The 21,408-nt window shown below is 37.1% G+C and overlaps 1 protein-coding gene across 2 annotated transcripts in view; it reads left to right on the forward strand.

Annotated features, from left to right (window-relative positions):
* LOC111150557 (ubiquitin specific peptidase 9, X-linked) overlaps window positions 1–21,408 on the forward strand; it is a 140,878-nt gene that overhangs the window by 69,757 nt on the left and 49,713 nt on the right. For both annotated transcript variants that reach the window (XM_022508047.1, XM_022508048.1), the window contains exons 15-21: window positions 7,340–7,427; window positions 10,199–10,541; window positions 12,244–12,339; window positions 13,186–13,397; window positions 14,479–14,719; window positions 15,309–15,458; window positions 16,907–17,027. In XM_022508047.1, the coding sequence (XP_022363755.1) occupies window positions 7,340–7,427; window positions 10,199–10,541; window positions 12,244–12,339; window positions 13,186–13,397; window positions 14,479–14,719; window positions 15,309–15,458; window positions 16,907–17,027 (1,251 nt within the window). The remainder of the gene's footprint in view (window positions 1–7,339; window positions 7,428–10,198; window positions 10,542–12,243; window positions 12,340–13,185; window positions 13,398–14,478; window positions 14,720–15,308; window positions 15,459–16,906; window positions 17,028–21,408) is intronic.

Raw genomic sequence — 21,408 nt, forward strand, 5'->3', positions numbered from 1 at the left:
TTTTTTTTTAAGACTTTTTTTTTTTTTTTTTTTAAGATTATTTGTTTTAGAGAGAGGGTCCAAGGGGGTGGTGGGAGAGAGAGTAAGAATCTCAAGCAGACTGTCCTCTGGGTATGCAGCCCAACATGCGGCTCAATCTCAGAACCCTAAGATCATGACCTGAACCGAATTCGAGTTGGACACTTGTCCGACTGGGCCACCCAGGTGCCCCTCAGTGGACCTTTTCCTTAACAAAACCATTTCACTGAAATTTTAAATAATCATTGAAAGTACCTGGGAATTACTCTACAGGATACGGAAAATAGGGAAACAATTATTCAAGAAAATCTCTTGAGAAGAGCAGCAGGAGTTTGTAGCAGTGGAGCCACAACTTTTACTCCCTTCCCTCAGCAACTACACTATATGGCATTTCTTATCTTGCCCAGTTAAGTTCTGCAGAAGTTCTCTTCTAAGGCAGTCATGGTAAAACAGAGACTCCATTATCCTGAAGTGTCTGCTCATGGGGCTGAAGCTTTACTTCAGGCATGGTAGGCTGAGAATACTGAAGCTCCAGTTACTTCCTTTGCAGCTAGCTATGTCATAAGATGGAAATTCTGTGCCTAGAGGGACAAACTGAGAAAATCAAGGACTAGTACTGTTTCCCACACACTAGTACCACTCAGAGGCAGAGGTATCACGCTGGGAGAAGCTGCTTGCTATGTTGTTACCAGGTCCTGTGCAGTGGCATAGAAGTTCTGCCCAGAGGGAGAAACAGGCTGTAAGGACCAAGAGCCCAGCAGTTAGGCTTGAAGGGATTGACCTTATTTGGACCAGAGCATACTATTCCTAAGAGTTATTAAAAGCAGTGGAAATTTTGGTGAAGAGCAATTAAGAGGAACCTTGTAGTTTCTCTGTACTCATATTAACCCACGAAACAGCAGAGCAAGCAAAAGTTAAACAGATATCTAGATAAAGAGAGCCAAGGTGAGCCCTCCTGGGAACATAGTCAACCCTAGGGGTCACAAATGTTCTGTACATGCATTAGATTGCTCCCACTCAGAAGCAATCAGAGCAAGACATGGACAAGTTGAAAACATTCTTCAGTCCACACACCAATCCATCAACAAAGGTTGTAAGCTTCACTGGCTCAAGGACTTAAATTTAGCTTCTGACCAAACACTGGATGAATTACAAGCAACATGACCCAAGGGCAACTATTAAGAAGCCAGGCTTAAAAGTAAAATTTTATCCCATTTAAAAGTAAAAGGAATAAAATATATCCCTTGTAGTCAAAAAGACTATGTTTCATAGCTAAGACTACCCTTGTGAGTGATGAGGAGGAAAAAAATATCTCCGGTACTACTACTCTTTGACTGAATGTGGGACAAAAACTACTTAAACTGTGATGGTAGCCTCCAAGCCACACTCATACTCAGTGGTAACAGGTAATCTAACTAGTCAAGGGGATTTAATTAACAGCCTTTGACCAGTAAGGGGCTAATGTTGAACCAGTAACAATCTACAGGTAGCAAGGCTGAAAGGTAAAAACAAGGAAGAAAAACACTGGGGTGAAATAGACTTGACTTAGTTCAGCCTAGTCCCTAAACAACCTAACACCACCAACCCAGGGAGTGAGTGGGTGGTAGCAGTATTCAGGTCGCTACAATACATTTAAATACCGAGATTTCAACCAAAAAAATATAAAAAAGTCCCACCCATACATACACAGACCACAGAAACTACCTCTGAAAGGGCCCAGATTGTAGACTTTGTAGACAAAAACTTGAAAGCAGTTACTACAAATACGCTCAAGGACCTGTTGGAAATTTTGTCTGAAGAACTAAAGGGTAGTATCGTGACAGTTTTAGTTGATAATGGCAATAACAAGATAGAGTTTTTTCTAAAAAAGAAAATCAAAAGGAAATTCTCAAGTTGAAAAATGCAGTACCTAAAATGAAAAATTGCCACAGGGGCTGAACAGTAGATTTGAGCTGGTGGAAGAATCAGTCTGTGAAGATTGATCAGTAGAAATTATGTAACCTGAAGAACAGTGAAGAAAGGATGAAGGAAAACTGAGAGAATCTTAGGGAAATATAGGACACCATTAAGATTACCAATTTAATGTAATAGGAGTACTGGAAGGATATGTGGGGGAGAGAAGGGAGCAGAAAAAGACATAATCACTGAAGACTTCTAGATTTCATTGAGAGACATTAACCTATACAAGAAGCTTAAAGAACTCCAAGTAAGTTAAAGTTAGAGAGACCTAGATGCAGGCACATCATAGTTGTAAGAAATTTTTAAGGATGTAGAAAAAAAAAAAAAAGACTTCACAAGGAAACATGAGTAAAATTAACAGTTGTGTCTTAGAACTTCAGAGGACATTAAGATAATGTACGCAAAGTGCTGGGGCAGTGGAGGGACCTAACAGCTAAGACTCTTATATTCAGCAAAACTATTTTTTAAAAATGAAGGCAAAATAAAGACCTTCCCAGATAAATACTGAGAATTTATTGCAAGCAGATTTGCCATGCAAGACATACTGAAGAACATAATTAGGCTGACATTAAGTGACATGAGATAGTAATTCAAAACTCCAGGGGAGGAATAAAAGAACTACAGGCATACCTTGTTTTATTGCACTCTGAAGATAATTGCATATTTTACAAATTGGAAAGTTTGTGACAAGTCTGCATCAAACAATTCTATCAGTGCTATTTTTCCAGTAACATTTGCTCATTTACATCTCTGTCACATCTTGGTAATTCGCACAGTATTGCAAATTCTTCTGTTGTACTTGTTAAGGTGATGTATGATTGGTGATTATGACTTGACAAACGCTCAGATGATCGGCATTTTTTTTGAAAGATCTTATTTATTTGAGAGAGAGAAAGAGATCACAAGCTTGGGGGAGGGGGATAGAGGAAGAAGCAGACTCCCCACTGAGCGGGGAGCCTGATAAGGGATACAATCCAAGGGCCTTAGGATCATGACCTGAGCTGGAGGCAGAGCTTAACTGCCACACAGGTGCCCTGATTAGCATTCTTTAGCAATAAAGTATTTTTAAATTAAGGTATTACATTGTTTTTTAAGACATAATGCTATTTCCTGCTTAGTAGAATATGATACAATGTAAATCTAAGTTTCATGTGCACTATAAAGCCAAAGACTTCATTTGACTGACTTTATTGCAATACTTGATTTGTTTTGGGGTCCTGGACCCAAACTTGAAATATCTCATCCCTATAGAAGTTTTGAACACTATAAACCCGTAGTGCATACCTACCTAACAGGTTTCTATGGAATACTCCAACCAGCAACAGCAGAGTGTACATTCTTAAGTGTAAATAGAATATTCTGCAGGACAGACCATATTCTAGGCCATCAGCAGACCTCATTAACCTAAAATACTGAAATCCTATAAGGTAGGGGTTTTATTCATCATTGAATTAAATTATAAATCAAAAGGGAAATTTGGGGACTTCACAAGTATATATTAGGTATATGCTCCTGGCTAACCAATGGGTCAAAGAAATGACAACTGTGTAATGAGAGTAAACTGAGATGAGTGAAAACAAAATACCAAAACTTACGGAGAGTTGCTGAGTCAGAATTTATACCTCCAAATGTTTATTGTAAAGAAGAAAGTTAGCAGATCAGTAACCTTCAGAAACTAGAAAAGAGCAGACTAAATGCAAAGTAGGGAGGAAGGAAATAATGAATGTTGGAAGTGTAATCAAGTAAGTTAAGGGAGGAAAAAGAATATCAATGAAACTAAAAGGGTTTTTTTTGTTTAATTTGTTTTTTTGGTTTTTTTTTAAAGATTTTATTTATTTATTTGACAGATCACAAGCAGGCAGAGAGGCAGTCAGAGAGAGAGGAGGAAGCAGGCTCCCTGCTGAGCAGAGAGCCCGATGCGGGGCTCCATCCCAGGACTCTGAGATCATGACCTGAGCCGAAGGCAGCGGCTTAACCCACTGAGCCACCTAGGCGCCCCGCTTTGTTTTTTTTTTTTTTTTAAAGATCGGCAAAATTGACAAACCTTTAGCTAGGCTAAGAAAATGACTCAATTATGAAAATCAGAAGTAAGAGGGCATCACTACTGATCTTATGAAAAAGTATGAGAATACCAAATTATGGAAATTGAAGAAGCAATTAAAAAGTTCTATAGACTTATATCAAGTAAAAAGATTGAATTAGTAACCAAGAAACTTACCACAAAGAAGTTCCAGGACCAAGTGGTTTCATTAGTGAATTTTGCTGAACATTTAAAGAATTATCACCAGTCTTTCAGAAATTCTTTCCAAAAAATTAAGGAACGCTCCTTCTATGAAGTTGTTAACTGCCCTGATAGCAAAATAATACGACGACATCAGAAGAAAACTGTAGACCAATATCCCTTATGAGTATAGATTCAGAATCATCAAAAATATCAAATTGGGCAACATAAAAAGTATTATGCGGTACCTGGCTGGCTTAGTTAAAAAAGAGCATGCAACTCTTGATCTTGGGGTTGTGAGTTCAACCCCCCACATTGGGCGTGGAGATTACTTAAAACCTTAGAAAAAAGGATTATGTATTGTTACTAACTGGAATGTATCTCTGGAACACAGAGTTGATTTGACACCTAAAAGTCCATTGTGATGCACCATATTAATCCAGTAAAGGAACAAAACTGTGTGATCTTCTCAGTAGGTGAAAGGTATTTGACAAAATCTAACACCTTTCATTTTTAAAATCATTCAACAAACTAGGAATAGAATGTAATTTTATCAACCTGATAAAGGGCATCTCAAAGATCTCACAGCTAATAACCTCATACTTAATGGTGAAAGTGGCTGCTTTCCCCTTTGGAACAGGTATAAGACAAGGATGTCCATCCTAGTCACTTCTAATTTAATCTTCCGTTGTAGGTGCTAGCCTGAGCAACTAGGCAAGAAAAATAAATCCTCACTGAAAAAGAAGCAAAACTATTAGCACAGAAAACAACATCTGTATATAGAAGTCCCTAAAATCTACTAAACCTAATAAATGAGTTGAACTAGATTGCAGGAATTAAGATTACAATGTCAGTTATATTTCTGTATGCTCAGCAGTGTGCAACCTTAAAAATTTTATTTTATTTACAGTAGCTTTATAAAGAATGAAATACTTAGGAATGAATTGAACAAAAGGAGTATCAAACATACACTTCTTTTTGCTTTTTTAAAGATCTTATTTTTTTGAGTACTCTCTACACCCAGTGCAGACCTCAAACATAAAACCCTGAGATCAAGAGTCTCAGGCCCCACTGACTAAGCCAGCCAGGCACTGTCAAAACTTGTACATTTTAAACTACAGGACAATATTGTTGAAAGAAGTTAAAGATCTAAATAAAGGGAAAGATATTCCATATCCACTGAATGGAACACTTAATATTGTTAAGGTCACAGTACTCTGCAAGTTGATCTACAGATTCAACACAATCCCTATAAAAATCCAAACCTCTCTCTTTACAGAAATTGACAAGCTGATCCTAAAAATTATGGAAATGCAAGGGACCGTAGGACCCTAATAGCCAAAACAGTCTTGATGGTAAAAACCAAAATTGGCTGGCCTGTAATGCTTCCTGATTTCAAAACTTAATGCAGAATAACCATAATCAAGACAGTGTGGTACTGACATAAGAATAGATGTATGCATCAGTGAACTATAATTGATAATCTAGAAATAGTTAAATTTATGCTTGACTTTTTTTTTTTGAAGATTTTATTTATGACAGAGAGCAAGAGAGGGAATACAACAAGCACAGGGGAGCTGAAGAGGGAGAAGCAAGGGAGCCCGATATGGCACTCCATCCCAGGATGCTTGGGATCATTACCTGAGCTGAAGGCAGATGCTTAACGACTGAGCCACCCAGGCACCCCTAAATTTCTTTTAAGGTTTTATTTATTTATTTGACAGAGAAATCAAAAGCAGGCAGAGGGGGAGGGGGAAACAGGCTCCCTGCTGAGTAGAGAGCCCAGTGTGGGGCCCCAGGACCCTGAGATCATGACCTGAGCCTAAGGTAGAGGCTTAACCCACTGAGCCACCCGGGCACCCTTAAATTTATGCTTGATTTCTTAAAAGGGTGTCAGGAGTGTTCAGTGGAAAGAAGTCTTTTTGGTAAGTGTTGCTAAAAAATTTATGTATGTACATCTAAAAGAATAGTTTGATCCCCTGCCTCTTACCATCCACAAAGCTTAAAACACATCATAGACCTAAAAGTATGAAACTGTTAGGAAAAAAATAGAAATAAATTTTTGTGGTTTTGGTTGAGGGGAAAATAACATTCTAAGAAGGTGAAAAAGTAATATCTTGGACTTAACTACTTGCAAATGGTACAACCAAGAAAGTAAAATGACAAAAGAACAGGACAAAATAACTGTAAATCATATCTGTTACAAAGGACTTAAATCCAGAATATATAAGAACTCTTTCAACTCAAAAGACAGCCCAGTTGGGAAATGGACAGAGGATCTGTATAAACATTTCTCCTGAGATAACAAATGGCTAAGGCACACAAGAAGACGCTCAATATCATTAGTTATTAAGTTAATGGAAATCAAAACTACATTGAGATCCTATTTCACACCTAAGGATGACCAAAAAAATTTGACAAAAATGTTTACATGGCCTAGCCTATACTAAAAACCATTGAATTGTACATTTTAAATGTGTGAATTTTAGGGTATTTGAATCCTGTCTCAAGATAGATGCTTTTTCAAATGTGAACTTTTTTCCCATAATGGGTTACAAAATAGACTCTAAACAACTTGCATTCTATAATGTCAGGAACCAGTTTGTTAGCCTTAGCCACAGACACTTCAATTTAATTTACTCTCATCATCTCAGTTTTCTTACTAATTGAGTTTTGTGGGTTTTTTTAAAGATTTAATTTATTTTACACAGAAAGGGAGGGAGAGAGCACAAGCAGGGGTAGTGGCAGGCAGAGGGAGAAGCAGACTCCCCATTGAGCAAGGAGCCCATTGCAGGCTCATGACCCTGGGATCACTGTAAGCAGAAGGCAGACACTGAACCGACTGAGCCATCAGCACATTTAACAGATCGCTTTCTTTTGGTTTAAGTAGAAGAAAAATCTGTTTTCGTAGAGAAAATAAGAGGTAGAGAATACATAATTAGTAAACTTAGTAAAATTAAAAATTAGCAAATAATTAGTAAATAATTAGTAAACTTTAATTAGTAAACTAAGTAAACTTAGTGAATAAATAGTAAATAATAAAGAATTAATGACTTTTTGACTGACTTAATTTCCTTTGGTTAAAGTCAGCATTGTTGCAGATATACATGTGTATAATGCATGATTTTTCTTAATTTGCAGATCATGAAGACTATGACCCCCAAACTGTGAGGCTGGGAAGTAGATACAGTCATGTTCAAGAAGTCCAAGAACGGCTTAACTTCCTTAGGTTTGTTTTAAATCATCAGTGTTGTTCTCTTTATGACAGATAAAGAGTGCTTAGTTAATGTGCTGTATAGTTAAGTCATGTTAGGTGACCTTTTTGCCTGCCGCCTTTTATATTCCCACATGGAAATGATTACCTAAAATTCAAAGGACATTTCCCTGTTTATGATTAAATACTTTTAAATTATTGGCTGAGTTTTTTCTTCTTCTCAGTATTTGAAGAGAGCACATTCTAAGATTTTGGATAGACTTCTTTCTTACTTGTTTTCGCTAAAAATAAGTGTATTTTTGAAGAATAAATTCCCATATTTTGATACAACCAGCAGGAGAGCTATACTCACCTTAATGGTATCCTAGTTAATAAGGAAATGGAGACAAGGGGCTGCTGGCTCTACACTTAAAGAGTGGTTTTTGTCCACTGCTGCCTTGTTTATCCTTGCAGTGGCTGACAAAGGTGGTCCGAATGTGTCAATAACATTGTTCTGCTGGTGATGAGACAAAGAGATTTATCCCCTTGAGCCATAGCTAAATGTAGTCCAAGGCTAAATTTGAATTTCCTCAGTGATAATTAGCCTTTAATGCTTATACACTTACAGATTTGAAATTGTTAAGAATTTTTGATGAGCGGTTTCATGTAAATTTAGAAACCACATACTGCAGAAATGCTTATTCAGTTCGTAAGTGTGCTAGGGGAAATGCTCAGATTGTCAGTGCTTTGGGAAATCTCTTGCATTTATTATTTTGACATATTGGGAGATTTTTTTCTCCTGAGCTGTGTTAATTATGGACTTGTTTATTACTAAACTATGTGTTTATCTACTGGAAAACATTATGTAAATAGTTACATGATTTTAACTTTAGGAAAAACTCTCACCACCAGATTTTAAGAAATTTGGCATTTGTTGAAAATGAAATTATTTTTGTGTGTGTGTTTCAATTTTCAACCACCCAAATAGAAGGACTTGCCTGTCTAGATAAAAAAATCACTGCCATAGTGAGCCACTGTTATTGATTGGTATGTGTTGTATCCCTTAGGTTACCTAGAACAGAAAAATGGTTATGATTCCTACTATCTTTAAGTTTGGAGTCGCAGGAGCTATTTTACTCCATGGTCTGTTACACCTGTTTACATGACCTGTAGCAACACACTCAAGGGGAAGACACCTGACTTACTGCTTTACTCGTCCTGTATTAAATGGTTTATATTTAATCCTCATAGCCATGCAGAAGGCAGGTATTCTCCCCATTTGATTAAAAAGTAAGTGGAGGGAGCGCCTGGGTGGCTCGGCGTTAAAGCCTCTGCCTTCGGCTCAGGTAATGATCTCAGGGTCCTGGGATTGAGCCCCGCATCAGGGCTCTCTGCTCAGCAGGGAGCCTGCTTCCCTCTCACTCTCTGCCTGCCTCTCTGCCTACTTGTGATCTCTGTCAAATAAATAAACAAACTCTTAAGAGAAAGTGGAGATCAGCATGGCTTAAACCAGCTTCTTTGAAATTGCGCAGCCAATATGGACACCAGTTGTACCACTCAACTAGATCTATCTGACTCAAGGTCTATGCTTTTTATAGTAGACAGTGATTTTTGCAAATCTGTTTTGAAGCCTTAAGGCTTCTAAGGAACTTCCTCTGAGATTTCTGAACAAGGAGTGGAGATTTGATTTCTCATTCCTTCTTTCTTTCCTCCTCCTCCCAACAACTGGGACAGCCCCACTTGTATTTTATACATTGGACTTCCAAATGGAATTTTTGCTTGAAGAAAGTTTAAAACAACAACAGACTTTGAAAAACAAATGTATGTCACCACAGAGGACATTTCATATTGTATCTGTAAATGAGAGGTAGCAGGGTTAGATGGGACTAGGTGCTAGAAAGCCTCTCATAACTCCACAGTTCTATTAGAATATCAAAAACCCTAGGATTGAGATCCCAAAATGCTTGGAAGTAATCAGGGAACCCATTGACATGAAATACATGCACCTTACTCCATAACTGGGCGTGGAGCCATCATTATGTTAGCTAGAAATTCTTTGCTAATTCCGAATAAAGTGAGGTGTTCTCTTTTCCTGTCATTCGCAGATAGGTAGGTGGAGGAATGCTAAAAGAAATACAGAGTTAACAGAAGAGATAGCTGTAATGAAATTCACCTTCATTGTCTTAATAACCAATATTCACAAAACTAAAAAGAGCATCACTGAATAATTGATAAGCATCCTGCTAAATATGAACAGAAAAAGTTTAAGTCATAGAGCAGTTATTCTGTTTAATGTGTCCAGGTACTGAGTGATGCATATTTGACCATCAGAAAGCATTAAACTTAAGGAATTTTGACTTAAATTAGTAAATGAAATGTTTATGTGTGAAAGTCACTTGGAAACTACCTCATTTTCCAATGATGCAGTAGAATCAGAATGGTAAAACTCAACCCATTACACATTAGTTTTGCAGTGGCTGGTTTCAAAGACCAAACTGTTTAAGTTCAGTAAACAAATCTTTTATTCAGTTTAGGCCCAGTTCCTGTCACATTGTAGGCATCCAATATATGCTTGTTAAATGAATGAATTAGTACCTAGTTGATTTTTTCTTATTATTACTACTATTTTTAATTTTTACTACAGTATAGAAATTAATTTGGTAAGATATTAATAAGCACTGACCTCTTTTTAACTGTAGTTTAAAATACAATTGTGACAGATGGATTTTTATTACATATATTGATAGATTACCTTTCACCATAAAAATTAGGTAGATCTAATTGCTCATTTTTTATGTTTTTCCAAGATTTTTATTGAAGGATGGCCAACTGTGGCTATGTGCTCCTCAGGCAAAACAAATATGGAAATGCTTAGCAGAGAATGCAGTTTACCTTTGTGATCGTGAAGCCTGCTTTAAGTGGTATTCCAAGTTGATGGGGGATGAACCAGACTTGGATCCTGATATAAATAAAGACTTCTTTGAAAGTAATGTGCTTCAGCTTGATCCATCCCTATTAACTGAGAATGGAATGAAATGTTTTGAGCGATTCTTCAAAGCTGTGAATTGTCGAGAAGGAAAACTAGTAGCCAAAAGGAGAGCATATATGATGGATGATTTGGAGTTAATAGGATTAGACTACCTTTGGAGGGTAAGTGAAAAGTAGGAACTTGATAAACATTCTTTCCAATGAAATTTTTCAAATAGCGAAAGGGTGACAATTTTGCATCTAAATTACGTGTGTATGCTGCTCTGATGCTTGTCCCAGAAGGTAGTGATAGTTCATCCTATTGGGTCATTCGTCATTCTGTTTGTTTTTCTTCTCTCCCTTCCCTTTCCCCTCTGTCACTGATGATCCTTTTGTCTTGGCTTAGAATATGTCCTTCTGGGTGTGTTTAGAAATACACTGACTGTACACATTTATCATGCCTCTCCATGGAAGTTACTGTTCTTCTCTTTATTCATTTAGTGTAGATCCATTCTCCTTCGGTGTTAATGTTACACATGCAATGCTAAAACAGAACAGAGGAGAAGACTATTTAGAATGAACTACAAATGTATATTTCATTGGCAGTGTTTCAACTTGGGATGTTTTTAAACACCTGAAGGAGCGAAATACCATCTGTTTATTTTTTCACCTTTTTAGTTTCAATATATATGTTTTTTAATTGAGATAAAATTGACACATTATATTAGTTTCAGGTGCACAACATAATGATTGTTATTTGTATCTGTTGTGAAATGATCACCCCATCCATCACCACATGCCATTACAAATTTCTTTTTTCTTGTGATGAAAACTTTGAAGATTAACCGATGGCAGCTTCCAAGCATGTAGTATTAACTATAGTCACCATGGTGTACTTTACATCCTCAGTACTTATTTTATAGATGGAAGCTTGTGCCTTTTAATCACCCTCACCCATTTTGTCCATCCCTGCCTCTGGTAACCACCAGTCTGTTCTCTGTACCTATGAGATCAGTTTTTTAATTTGTTTTTTAGATACCACATACAAATAAATGAAATCGTATAGTATTTGTCTTTCCCTAAATTTATTTCACTTAGCATAGTGCCCTCCGGGCCTGTCCATGTTGTGGCAATATAGTATCAGTATATTGTTTCTGTCTTCAAAAATCTGACCTGTTCACAGCAGTTCATATTTTTTTAATATATTTTTCTGCCGACCATGGACCGTTTACTGTGTCATTCAGTTATTCAGACTTTTTCATTAAGTACTCTAAAATGTAAAAGTAGTTGGAGGAGAGAGAGCCTGTTGTTTTTTTTTCTTTGGGTTTTTGTTTTTTCTGCTCATTCCCCCTATGCTTCACAGCCTTCCCTCTTCCCAGGCCTACAGAGGGTTCAGCCTTAAAACATTTCCTCAACCCCCTAGAGTTCTGCACATAGTTTGAAAACCACCAGTATAATTAAATGAGTGATAAAGATCTATAGAACTGGAGGAGAGTGTAGTGTAGCTCTTTATCCTAAACTGTATTTCATGCATATTTTGTTTCTTTTTAAGTAATTTGAATTCCTCCTTCAGTGTCTTACAACTTGGTTCCAAGGTGTGGATTTGCAGGGTTAATACTGGTCAAAGCATTTTTGTTCTTAGTAGTATGTGCCTTCCATTCTTAAATTGCTTTATTCAAAGACTTGAGTTTTATATTTTACTACTTTCTATGGTCTGTGGGTTTTTTTTTTTTACTTAATTTTACTTGATTTACTTGAATATCAAATATAGCCTCAAATTATAACCGAGTAATGCATTGAAAATAACCAAGGGTGTGGTTTGAGTTGAAGTGTCCAGCTAAAATATTTCATGAAAGTTGTTTATATTTGAATCTTTTGAACCTAGGTTGTGATTCAAAGTAATGACGATATTGCCAGCAGAGCTATAGATCTTCTTAAAGAAATATATACAAACCTTGGTCCGAGGCTACAGGTCAATCAGGTGAGGATTGACATTCACTAAAACTTTCACAAATTAGAATTCTAATTAAAGAACTCTTCACTGATAAGAATTTTTTCTTCAGTTCTGAATTAACTAAATTGTTCTGTTTCAACTCCTATTAAAAATACACCTAAAAGAGGAATGCCTGGGTGGCTCAGTCAGTTGAGCATCTGACTCTTGATTTCAGGTTAGATTTTGAGTTCAGGGTTGTGACTTTTAAAAATATATCTGTCGGGGCCCCTGGGTGGCTCAGTGGGTTAAAGCCTCTGCCTTTGGCTCAGGTCATGATCCCAGGGTCCTGGAATCTAGCCCTGTATCACATCGGGCTCTCTGCTCAGCAGGGAGCCTGCTTCTCTTTCTCTCTCTCTCTCTCTCTCTCTCTCTCTCTCTCTCTTTCTCTCTCTGCCTGCCTCTCTGCCTACTTGTGATCTCTGCCTGTCAAATAAATAAAATCTTTAAAAATATATATATATATATCTGTCGAAAATATTTAGTCTCCCCATTATACAAAATGCTATCTAAATTAATCTTGTCTTGATAATTACGTGAGGTGATTATTTTGAGTATAATAGTGGCATGAATTTCTTCTCTTGGTTCTGCCACCTACTCCAAAGTCCATTTTTTAAATATCTAGTTCATACTACTTAACATACATAACTCTAGCTTCCTTTGACAAAACATAGTATGTTTTATTATCAGTATAGACTTCGGTTAAATAACTTGGCTGTCTTTAAATAATTAGTTGTTGCCATCTTTAATTGAATTAATGTTTTTATATGTATTTTTTTGTTGTTTTTACATTTTAAAGCATCTTTTGACTGTCTTTATTTGGCCCATTATTTGTAGGTGGTAATCCATGAAGACTTCATTCAGTCTTGCTTTGATCGTTTGAAAGCCTCTTATGATACACTATGTGTTTTGGATGGTGACAAAGACAGTATTAATTGTGCAAGGCAGGAGGCTGTTCGAATGGTTCGTGTATTAACTGTGTTAAGGGAGTACATAAATGAATGTGACAGTGATTATCACGAGGAAAGAACAATTCTACCTATGTCAAGGTTTGTGAATAACTGTTCTTCTAATTAACTATTTGGTATTTTCCTAGACCTTTTTTTCCAGGATCTAGTTGTTGTTTTGATAGGGCATTAAGTCTAGTTTCCTCTTTGTATTTTTTGTTGTTGCTCTTGCCATGACTTCAGTACCTGTTAAGTGTTGCTAAGGGTAATATGGAGTTGAAGTATTTTGATGCCATTCATTTATACAGTTAATTGCATAGTAAGATTGGAGAATAATTGGAAAAACTCTTAAAGACTGCTTTTGACAGGTAGCTGATAGAGCAGGAAATACTTCAAAATTGTCTACTAACATTTCTTTTAAGGTCTCACCATTGAGTAATTCAAAGAGTATAATTTAGATATGTTTGTAGAATGAATGCAATCAGTATTTTAAAAGAGTTCTCATTGCTAACCATGAAATCATATAAAGTTGCTTCTTGAATATATTTTTATTTGTTGTATCTTACCTGTGAGAAGATGTTATCAGGGGCGCCTGGGTGGCTCAGTCACTTAAACATTTGCCTATGGCTCAGGTCATGATCTCTGGGTCCTGAGATAAAGCCCCATTTTGAGCTCCCTGCTCAACTGGGAATCTGCTTCTCCTTTTGGCCCTCTCCCCACCCCCTCACTCTTGCTCTCGCTCGCTCGCTTGCTCACTCTCATCTCAAATAATTTAAAAAAAATATATATATATACTATCAATATAAATATTATTTGGATGTGAACTTTGATATTAATAATTTTTTCAGAAAAAATTTACATATTTGGATTTTTGTTAATATTCTCAAGCTAGTTTATTTTTCACATTTAAAAATAGTCATAGTGGGACACCTGGGTGGCTCATTCGGTTAAGCGACTGTCTTTGGCTCAGGTCGTGATCTAAAATAAGTCTCATTTTCTTCATGCATAGGTACAAGAATAACAGTGGAAAATGATTGTTGTATTTTCAAGATCCTAAAAATAACGAGTATCCTTAGCTCACTTTTCTCTTGTTAAATAAGAAAATACTCAATATTAAGTTCATAGAAGATAAGAAATTCCGCTGACTAAAATGTTTTTTCCTTGTTCTTTCTTTTTCCCCCAGAGCTTTCCGTGGTAAACACCTCTCTTTTATAGTTCGATTTCCAAACCAGGGCAGACAAGTTGATGACTTGGATGTATGGTCTCATACAAATGATACGATCGGTTCAGTAAGACGATATATTCTCAATCGTATTAAAGCCAATATAGCTCATACAAAAATTGAGCTCTTTGTGGGCGGTGAACTGATAGATCCTGCAGACGACAGAAAATTGATTGGACAATTAAACTTGAAAGATAAATCAGTAAGTATCTGTAATTATTAAACTTTTCAAGGTCAAACCTGCTGGCACCTGGGTGGCTCAGTGTGCTAAGCTGTCTGCCTTTGGCTCAGGTCATGATCTCAGGGTCCTGAGTTCAAGCCCTCTATCAACTCCCTGCTTAATGGGAAGCCTGCTGGAAAGTCTGCTTCTCCTCCCTCTCCCTCTCCCTGCTGCTGACCTGCTTATGCTCTCTATCTCTGTCAAATAAATGAATAAAATGTTGGTTTTTTGTTTTTTGTTTGTTTTTTGGGGTTTTTTTTTTGAGGAATAAAAGTCAAACCTGAGATTATTTTTCATTTCACTAGTTAACATTTTATTCAGTAAATGTTAATTGAGCATTTGTTATTTGTGAGGCTCTTTATTAGGTATTTGGATTGTAACAGTAAGACTGGCATTATGGTACTTAAAATATAGTAGAAGTTTTGTGAAAACAACTATTTGGTTGTTAGGCAGCACCTACAAATGGTATTTCTGGAAGTATTGCCTCTAGTTTGTTTTTTGGTATGTTACTAACTTCTGTTTTGAATATTTTTTTCTTGTCTTTGATACTAACTTAGTATATTATTTTCAGCTAATTACAGCCAAACTTACACAGATAAGTTCTAATATGCCTTCAAGCCCTGATAGTTCTTCTGATTCCTCAACTGGGTCTCCTGGAAACCATGGTAATCATTACAGTGATGGTCCCAATCCAGAAGTGGAAAGCTGTTTACCTGGGGTGGTAAGTAGATGGTTTGAGCTACTATATGCAAGGCATTAAGAGACTAAAGAGATATAGTTTGAGAATAAAGAATAAAGAAATCGAGTTTGGCCTCATATTGACCACCTGCCCCTCATTCCTCCCACCCAGCCCCCGGATGAAGTAGAAAATTCATGTATATATTTTAACTCCCCCAAAACTTAACTACTTATAGCTTAGTGTTGACCAGAAGCCTTACTAATATCACAACCAGTTGATGAACACATATTTTGTATGTTATATGTATACTCATATTTTTACTGTCTTATATAGTACATGTACTGTATTTTTATCATAAAGCTACAGAAAAGAAAATGTTAAAATCATAAGGAAGAGAAAATACATTTATAGTACTGTCTTGTATTTGTGGGAAAAATGTGGTAAGTGAATCTGTGAAGTTCAAACTCATGTTGTTGAAGGGCTGGCTATATATAAAATAGGTTTTTTTGTTGTTTTTCCTTGAGAAGTTTACATTTAATATGGCAAAATATCATATAACTATATAGTTAACCATCACCTTCAAAATAGATCTGAAAGGTGATCGTATTTTGGTTGAAATTTAAAACATTTCCCTCTAGATACAGTATGGTTAGGTTTATATAAAATGAATCTGTTATGCAGCTGAATTAAAACTCTTCACTATAGGGGCACCTGGGTGACTCAGTGGGTTAAGCCTCTGCCTTTGGCTCGGGTCATGGTCTCAGGGTCCTGGGATCGAGTCCCGCATTGGGCTCTCTGCTCGGCGGTGAGCCTGCTTCCTCCTCTCTCTGCCTGCCTCTCTGCCTACTTATGATCTCTCTCTCTCTCTCTCTCTCTCTCTCTCTGTCAAATAAATAAATAAATAATAATAAAATCTTAAAAGAAAAAAAAAACTCTTCACTATATAAACTTAGAAAAATAGCACTGTATCTTGATTCATGCCACAGAAGTGATTCCTTTCTTCACAACTGTTTCTATAGGATGTGCAGTCTTTTTCAAGTTGTACCTATCTTGTACCTAAGGAAACAGTGATTCCTCCCCTCCCTCACCCTCTGACTTCCACCTCTCCCCAAAAGAATTTTAATGGCTATGATAATAACCAGCCACTCCAGTGTCAGAAGAATGGGCTTCTTACAACAGTTGGATTAGGAATTTAACTGTTAGCAGGCATGATAGCTTTTGGCATATATGGAGTATAACTTATATGTATGAGAGAAATAATTAAAATAATAAAAGAGCTGCCTCACAGAAATTACTGGAGATAGCTTGGGTAATATATTCGGTCTGTATCATGAAGGCTTTCTATAGGTGGGATGATGGGTAAGGGAGGCCATTTTAGAGAGAGTAGCAATGACAGAAGCAGAAGTGTAGAAATTACTTATTTAGCTGTTTTGGCGGGGGAGGGGGGCATGTAATTTATAGTTAAGTATGTTGTATATTTTGTATTCTAGATAATGTCACTGCATCCCAGATACATCTCTTTCCTTTGGCAAGTTGCAGACTTAGGCAGCAGCCTAAATATGCCTCCTCTTAGAGATGGAGCAAGAGTACTTATGAAGCTTATGCCACCAGGTAAGTTTTTTATATCTGTAATGTTCATTAAATACATGCTGGACCATAACAGGGTATATTAACAAATTCTCTGTCTAGATGGAATATGCTTTGTTATGTAGACCACATCAGGAGTTGGCAAACTACAGCTCACCAGCCAAATTCAGCCCACTGCCTGATTTTGTATAGCCTAGGAGCCAAGGATGGCTTTTACATTCTTAAATGGGGAGAGGGGGCGAATCAAGAGAATATTTTGTGCCTCATGAAAATTACATGAATATTTTTTTAAGGTTTTATTTATTTATTTGGCAGATCACAAGTAGGCAGAGAGAGAGGAAGGGAAGCAGGCTCCCTGCTGAGCAGAGAGCCCGATCCCAGAACCCTGGGATCATGACCTGAGCTGAAGGCAGAGGCTTTAACCTGCTGAGCCACCCAGGCGCCCCTGAAATTTTTATTTTAGTGTCCTAAACTTTTATTAGTGTGCAGTCGTGCTCATTTATTTACATACTAACTGTGGCTAGTTTTGTTTTAAAATAGCAGAGCTCAGTGGTTGTGGCCGACACCCTGTGGCCCGCAAAGCCTTAAATATTTACTGTCTGACCTCTCTCTGCACTGTATTATGGGCCATGTGTCATCTGTGGCACTGTTCCTCTTTTATGCCTTAGAAACAACCACTTCAACGTTCAGCTTTTTTCTCATATGTGTCTATACCATTATATCTGTAAATAAACCTTGTCCAACTGTGTCTTTGTCAATTTTAGATACCTACTGAGTTCCTATCATGGGATGAAAACTTAAGTCTTATTCTCAAATTCTTCCCATTTTTGCTTAAATTCTTATCTAGAATTGACAAATGTAAATTTACATTTCAAGAGTGTGTGAAAAGTAGTTTGCCTGGATTACTGACAGCTTTTTTTTTTTTTACTGGATATAATAATGTCTCCTTTTCATTCTCTTAGTTTTCTGTACACCTAACAGATTCATCCCATGTATCTTCTAATAACTTGGCAAAATAATTTACCATTATTATTTGTATTAGATAATCTGTCAGATTTCACTGTTTTCTGGAGCTTTTCTTCTTCCTCCTCTCATCTGTTTGTTCTTTGCCTGCTGTACAGCTACTGTTGTAGGACTTCTTTCTTCACCTTTTCCATAGCAGAGTCCCTGTTCTCAGGTTCTTAGGTCTTGGGCCTTTCTTGAAATTTTTTCTCCCCTCCTCCCACAGGGATGTCCTCCTTACCCTGCTTGAGCTGTAATACCCTAGTCTAGGCAGCCCTTTCACATAGAGTTTAAACAGCACTAATAAAAATAATTTGACTCTTCAGAAAGAGCTTCAGCAGCCCACCAGGTAGTTGATTGTTGCTGAAGGCTGCCTTAGCAGATAATGAAAAGGCATGAGACCAATAGAAAGTGCTGACTTGGTAGTGCTGGGATAACACAGGGAGAAGTGGAGCTCTGAGACAGATGGGCTGCCATTAAAGTGGGTCCAGAACAAACACCCGCCAAGAGTCCTAAAAGGCTGGGAGTGCACCTCTCAGGATGAGTTCTGCGTGCAGGTGCTCACTTTTCATTTTCCTAACAAGTTTAAAGGGCCTCTTGCTGTACAGCTGCCAGGCCAAGGGGTTTTCGTTAGGTTGGTGTTGGTGTTGGTTTTGGTTTTCGAAAGTTGCACTTCTGCTGCTGTACTGGCACCTTCTACATTATACTGACACTCTCTTTTTTGCCACTTGAATATGAGCTAATTGGGGTTTTAGAAACGTGTAACAACTTAATAGACTTGACTTATTTCCCTGAAGGTTAATACTGATAGGTGCTTTATTTTCTTCTGTTTCCTGCTTGTCTCTTATTTTTGAAGAGTACCTTTTTTCCTGTTAAAAACTAATTTTCGGGGGGCACCTGGGTGGCTCAGTGGGTTAAAGCCTCTGCCTTCTTCGGCTCAGGTCATGATCTCAGGGTCCTGGGATCGAGTCCCGCATCAGGCTCTCTGCTCGGCAGGGAGCCTGCTTCCACCTCTCTCTCTATCTGCCTGCCTCTCTGCCTACTTGTGATCTCTGCCTGTCAAATAAATAAATAAAATCTTTTAAAAAAAAACAAAACTTATTTTCAGGACACCTGAGTGTTGTGTGACTGCCTCTGGCTCGGGTCAGGATCCCCGGGGTCCTGGAATCGAGTTCCACATCAGGCTTCCTGCTCCATGGGCAGTCTGCCTCTCCCTCTGCCTGCCACTTACCCTGCTTGTGCTCTCATTTTTTCTCTGTCAAAATAAATAAACTCTTTTAAAAAATAGATAAAATAAAAAGTTAATTTCTTATTAAGTAATTTGAAACTTAGAGCAGTACAGTCTCATTTATCCTTCCCCAGATTCAATAGTTGTTAACATTTTGCTATATTTGTTACGACATTCTGTGGTAAGATTTTTTTCTGACCTTTGGAGAACAAGTTGTAGATACCCTATCTTTTTATCCCTAAATACCTATTGCTTTATAGGAACAAGGACATTCTCTTCAAATTGCCACAGTATTAATCAAAATCAGAAAATACAGCATTGGGCACCTGGGTGGCTCAGTTGGTTAAGCAACTGCCTTCAGCTCAGATCATGATCCCCAGAGACCTGGGATGGAGTCCCACATTGGGCTTCCAGCTCCGTGGGCAGTCTGCTTCTCCCTCTGACCTCCCCTCTCATGCTCTCTCTCTCCCAAATAAATAAAATTTTTTTAAAAAAGAAAATATAGCATTGATAAATTAATTTATAGACCTTATACATAATTACTAATTTTCCCCATAATAAACCTTAAAACAATGTTTTCTGGTTGAGAATCCAGTTCAGCTTCTTATATTGCATGATTCATGTGGTGTCTTTAATCTGGAGTTCCTCAGTCTTTCACTGTTACGAGTTTGATGGTTTTGAAAAGCACAGATCAGTTGTGGTGTGAATGTGTCTCCTTGGGTTTTGTCTGTTCCTGATGTTACATACAGATGGTACATTTCTCTCAGAATACCACTTACATGATGCTCTTTCTCAGCATTATACCAGGAGGCATACGTCCATTTGTCCTTCATTGGTGACATTATCCCAGATCACTTAATTGATGTCTACAGGTTTCTCCTCTGTAAAGTTACTTTTCCTTTTTTGGAGAGATGTTTTGAGATTCTGTAACTCTTTTCTCATCAGACTTTTACTTACTGGTTTAACCATTCCTTGTGATTATTACTTGAATCAGTTTTTCCTGTAATGGTTGCAAAATGGTGATTTTACTTAACTTGATCATTCTTTCTACATTTACTGGTTGGAAACCTTATTTGTGATGTGTTTTATATATATATAGCCCAAGATGTTTAAAGCTCATCTAGTACTTTAATCCTAGCCCTGGAATCAGCCATTACTCCTTTCTGTGAGAGAGGGTATTTAGAAACCAGAAACTTAGTACTACTGGGGTGTCTTGTTTCCAGGCCTTTTCATTAAACTGAGGAAGTAATACATATATATATATGTTTAAGATTTTATTTATTTAAGAGCAGGACCAGGGGAGAGGGAGAAGCAGACTCCCTGCTGAGCAGGGACCCTCATGGAAGGTTTAATCCCAGGACCCTGGGATCATGACCTGAGTCAGAAGCCCAACCCACTAAGCCACCCAGGTGTCCCTACCTAGAATATTTTTAAATCCAGCAAGACATTCTCAGATACAGCCTATGAATAGGTTTATTTTTAGAGACTAATTTGGTTTATATGTTAGAAGTCTTGGACCTTAGTGGTTCTTTCTGCTTGCGGGATTTTTTTCCTGATGAAATAAATAATTGTGAAGATTTAGCTGCTAGAATCCTCAGTGTTAAAAAAAAAAATGGGAAAAAACCTAAATGCCCAATAATAGAGATTAAACTCATAAAGTGACATAATGTTATTTTAATCACAAAAATAATACAGGGGATGAATATTTAATGACCTGAGAAGCTATTCACAAATGTTTGATTTTAAGAAATTTATATTTAGTTATATTATGTGTCACTATCCCTTCAGAATAGGGAAAACCAATAGTTTTAATATAAACTGAAGATTTTTTTTAAGATGTTTTTCATTTTGTTTTTAAGTAATCTCTATACTCAGCGTTGCTCCTCGAACTAATAACCGTAAGGTGAAGAGCCACATGCTCCACTGAGTCAGCCAGACAGCCCACAAACTGAAGATTTTTTGATAAGATAGTTCTAGGCTATTTCCAGGCCTATAAAATTAGCTTGCCATATTATGGCAATTACAGTAATTTTCAGTTACCTTTATTCTTCAAAAAAAAGCTTTTAATTTTTTTTAAAGCCATCTTATTTATCAAGTGGTATTTTAATCATAGCGCATTTACCTTGGAAATAATTTGATGGTAATAAAGTACTTTCTAAAGTTGATTGACTATTC

The sequence above is a fragment of the Enhydra lutris genome, unplaced genomic scaffold (assembly GCF_002288905.1).
Source record: "Enhydra lutris kenyoni isolate GAN:26980312 unplaced genomic scaffold, ASM228890v2 scaffoldscaffold23, whole genome shotgun sequence".
Classification (NCBI taxonomy): Eukaryota; Metazoa; Chordata; class Mammalia; order Carnivora; family Mustelidae; genus Enhydra; species Enhydra lutris.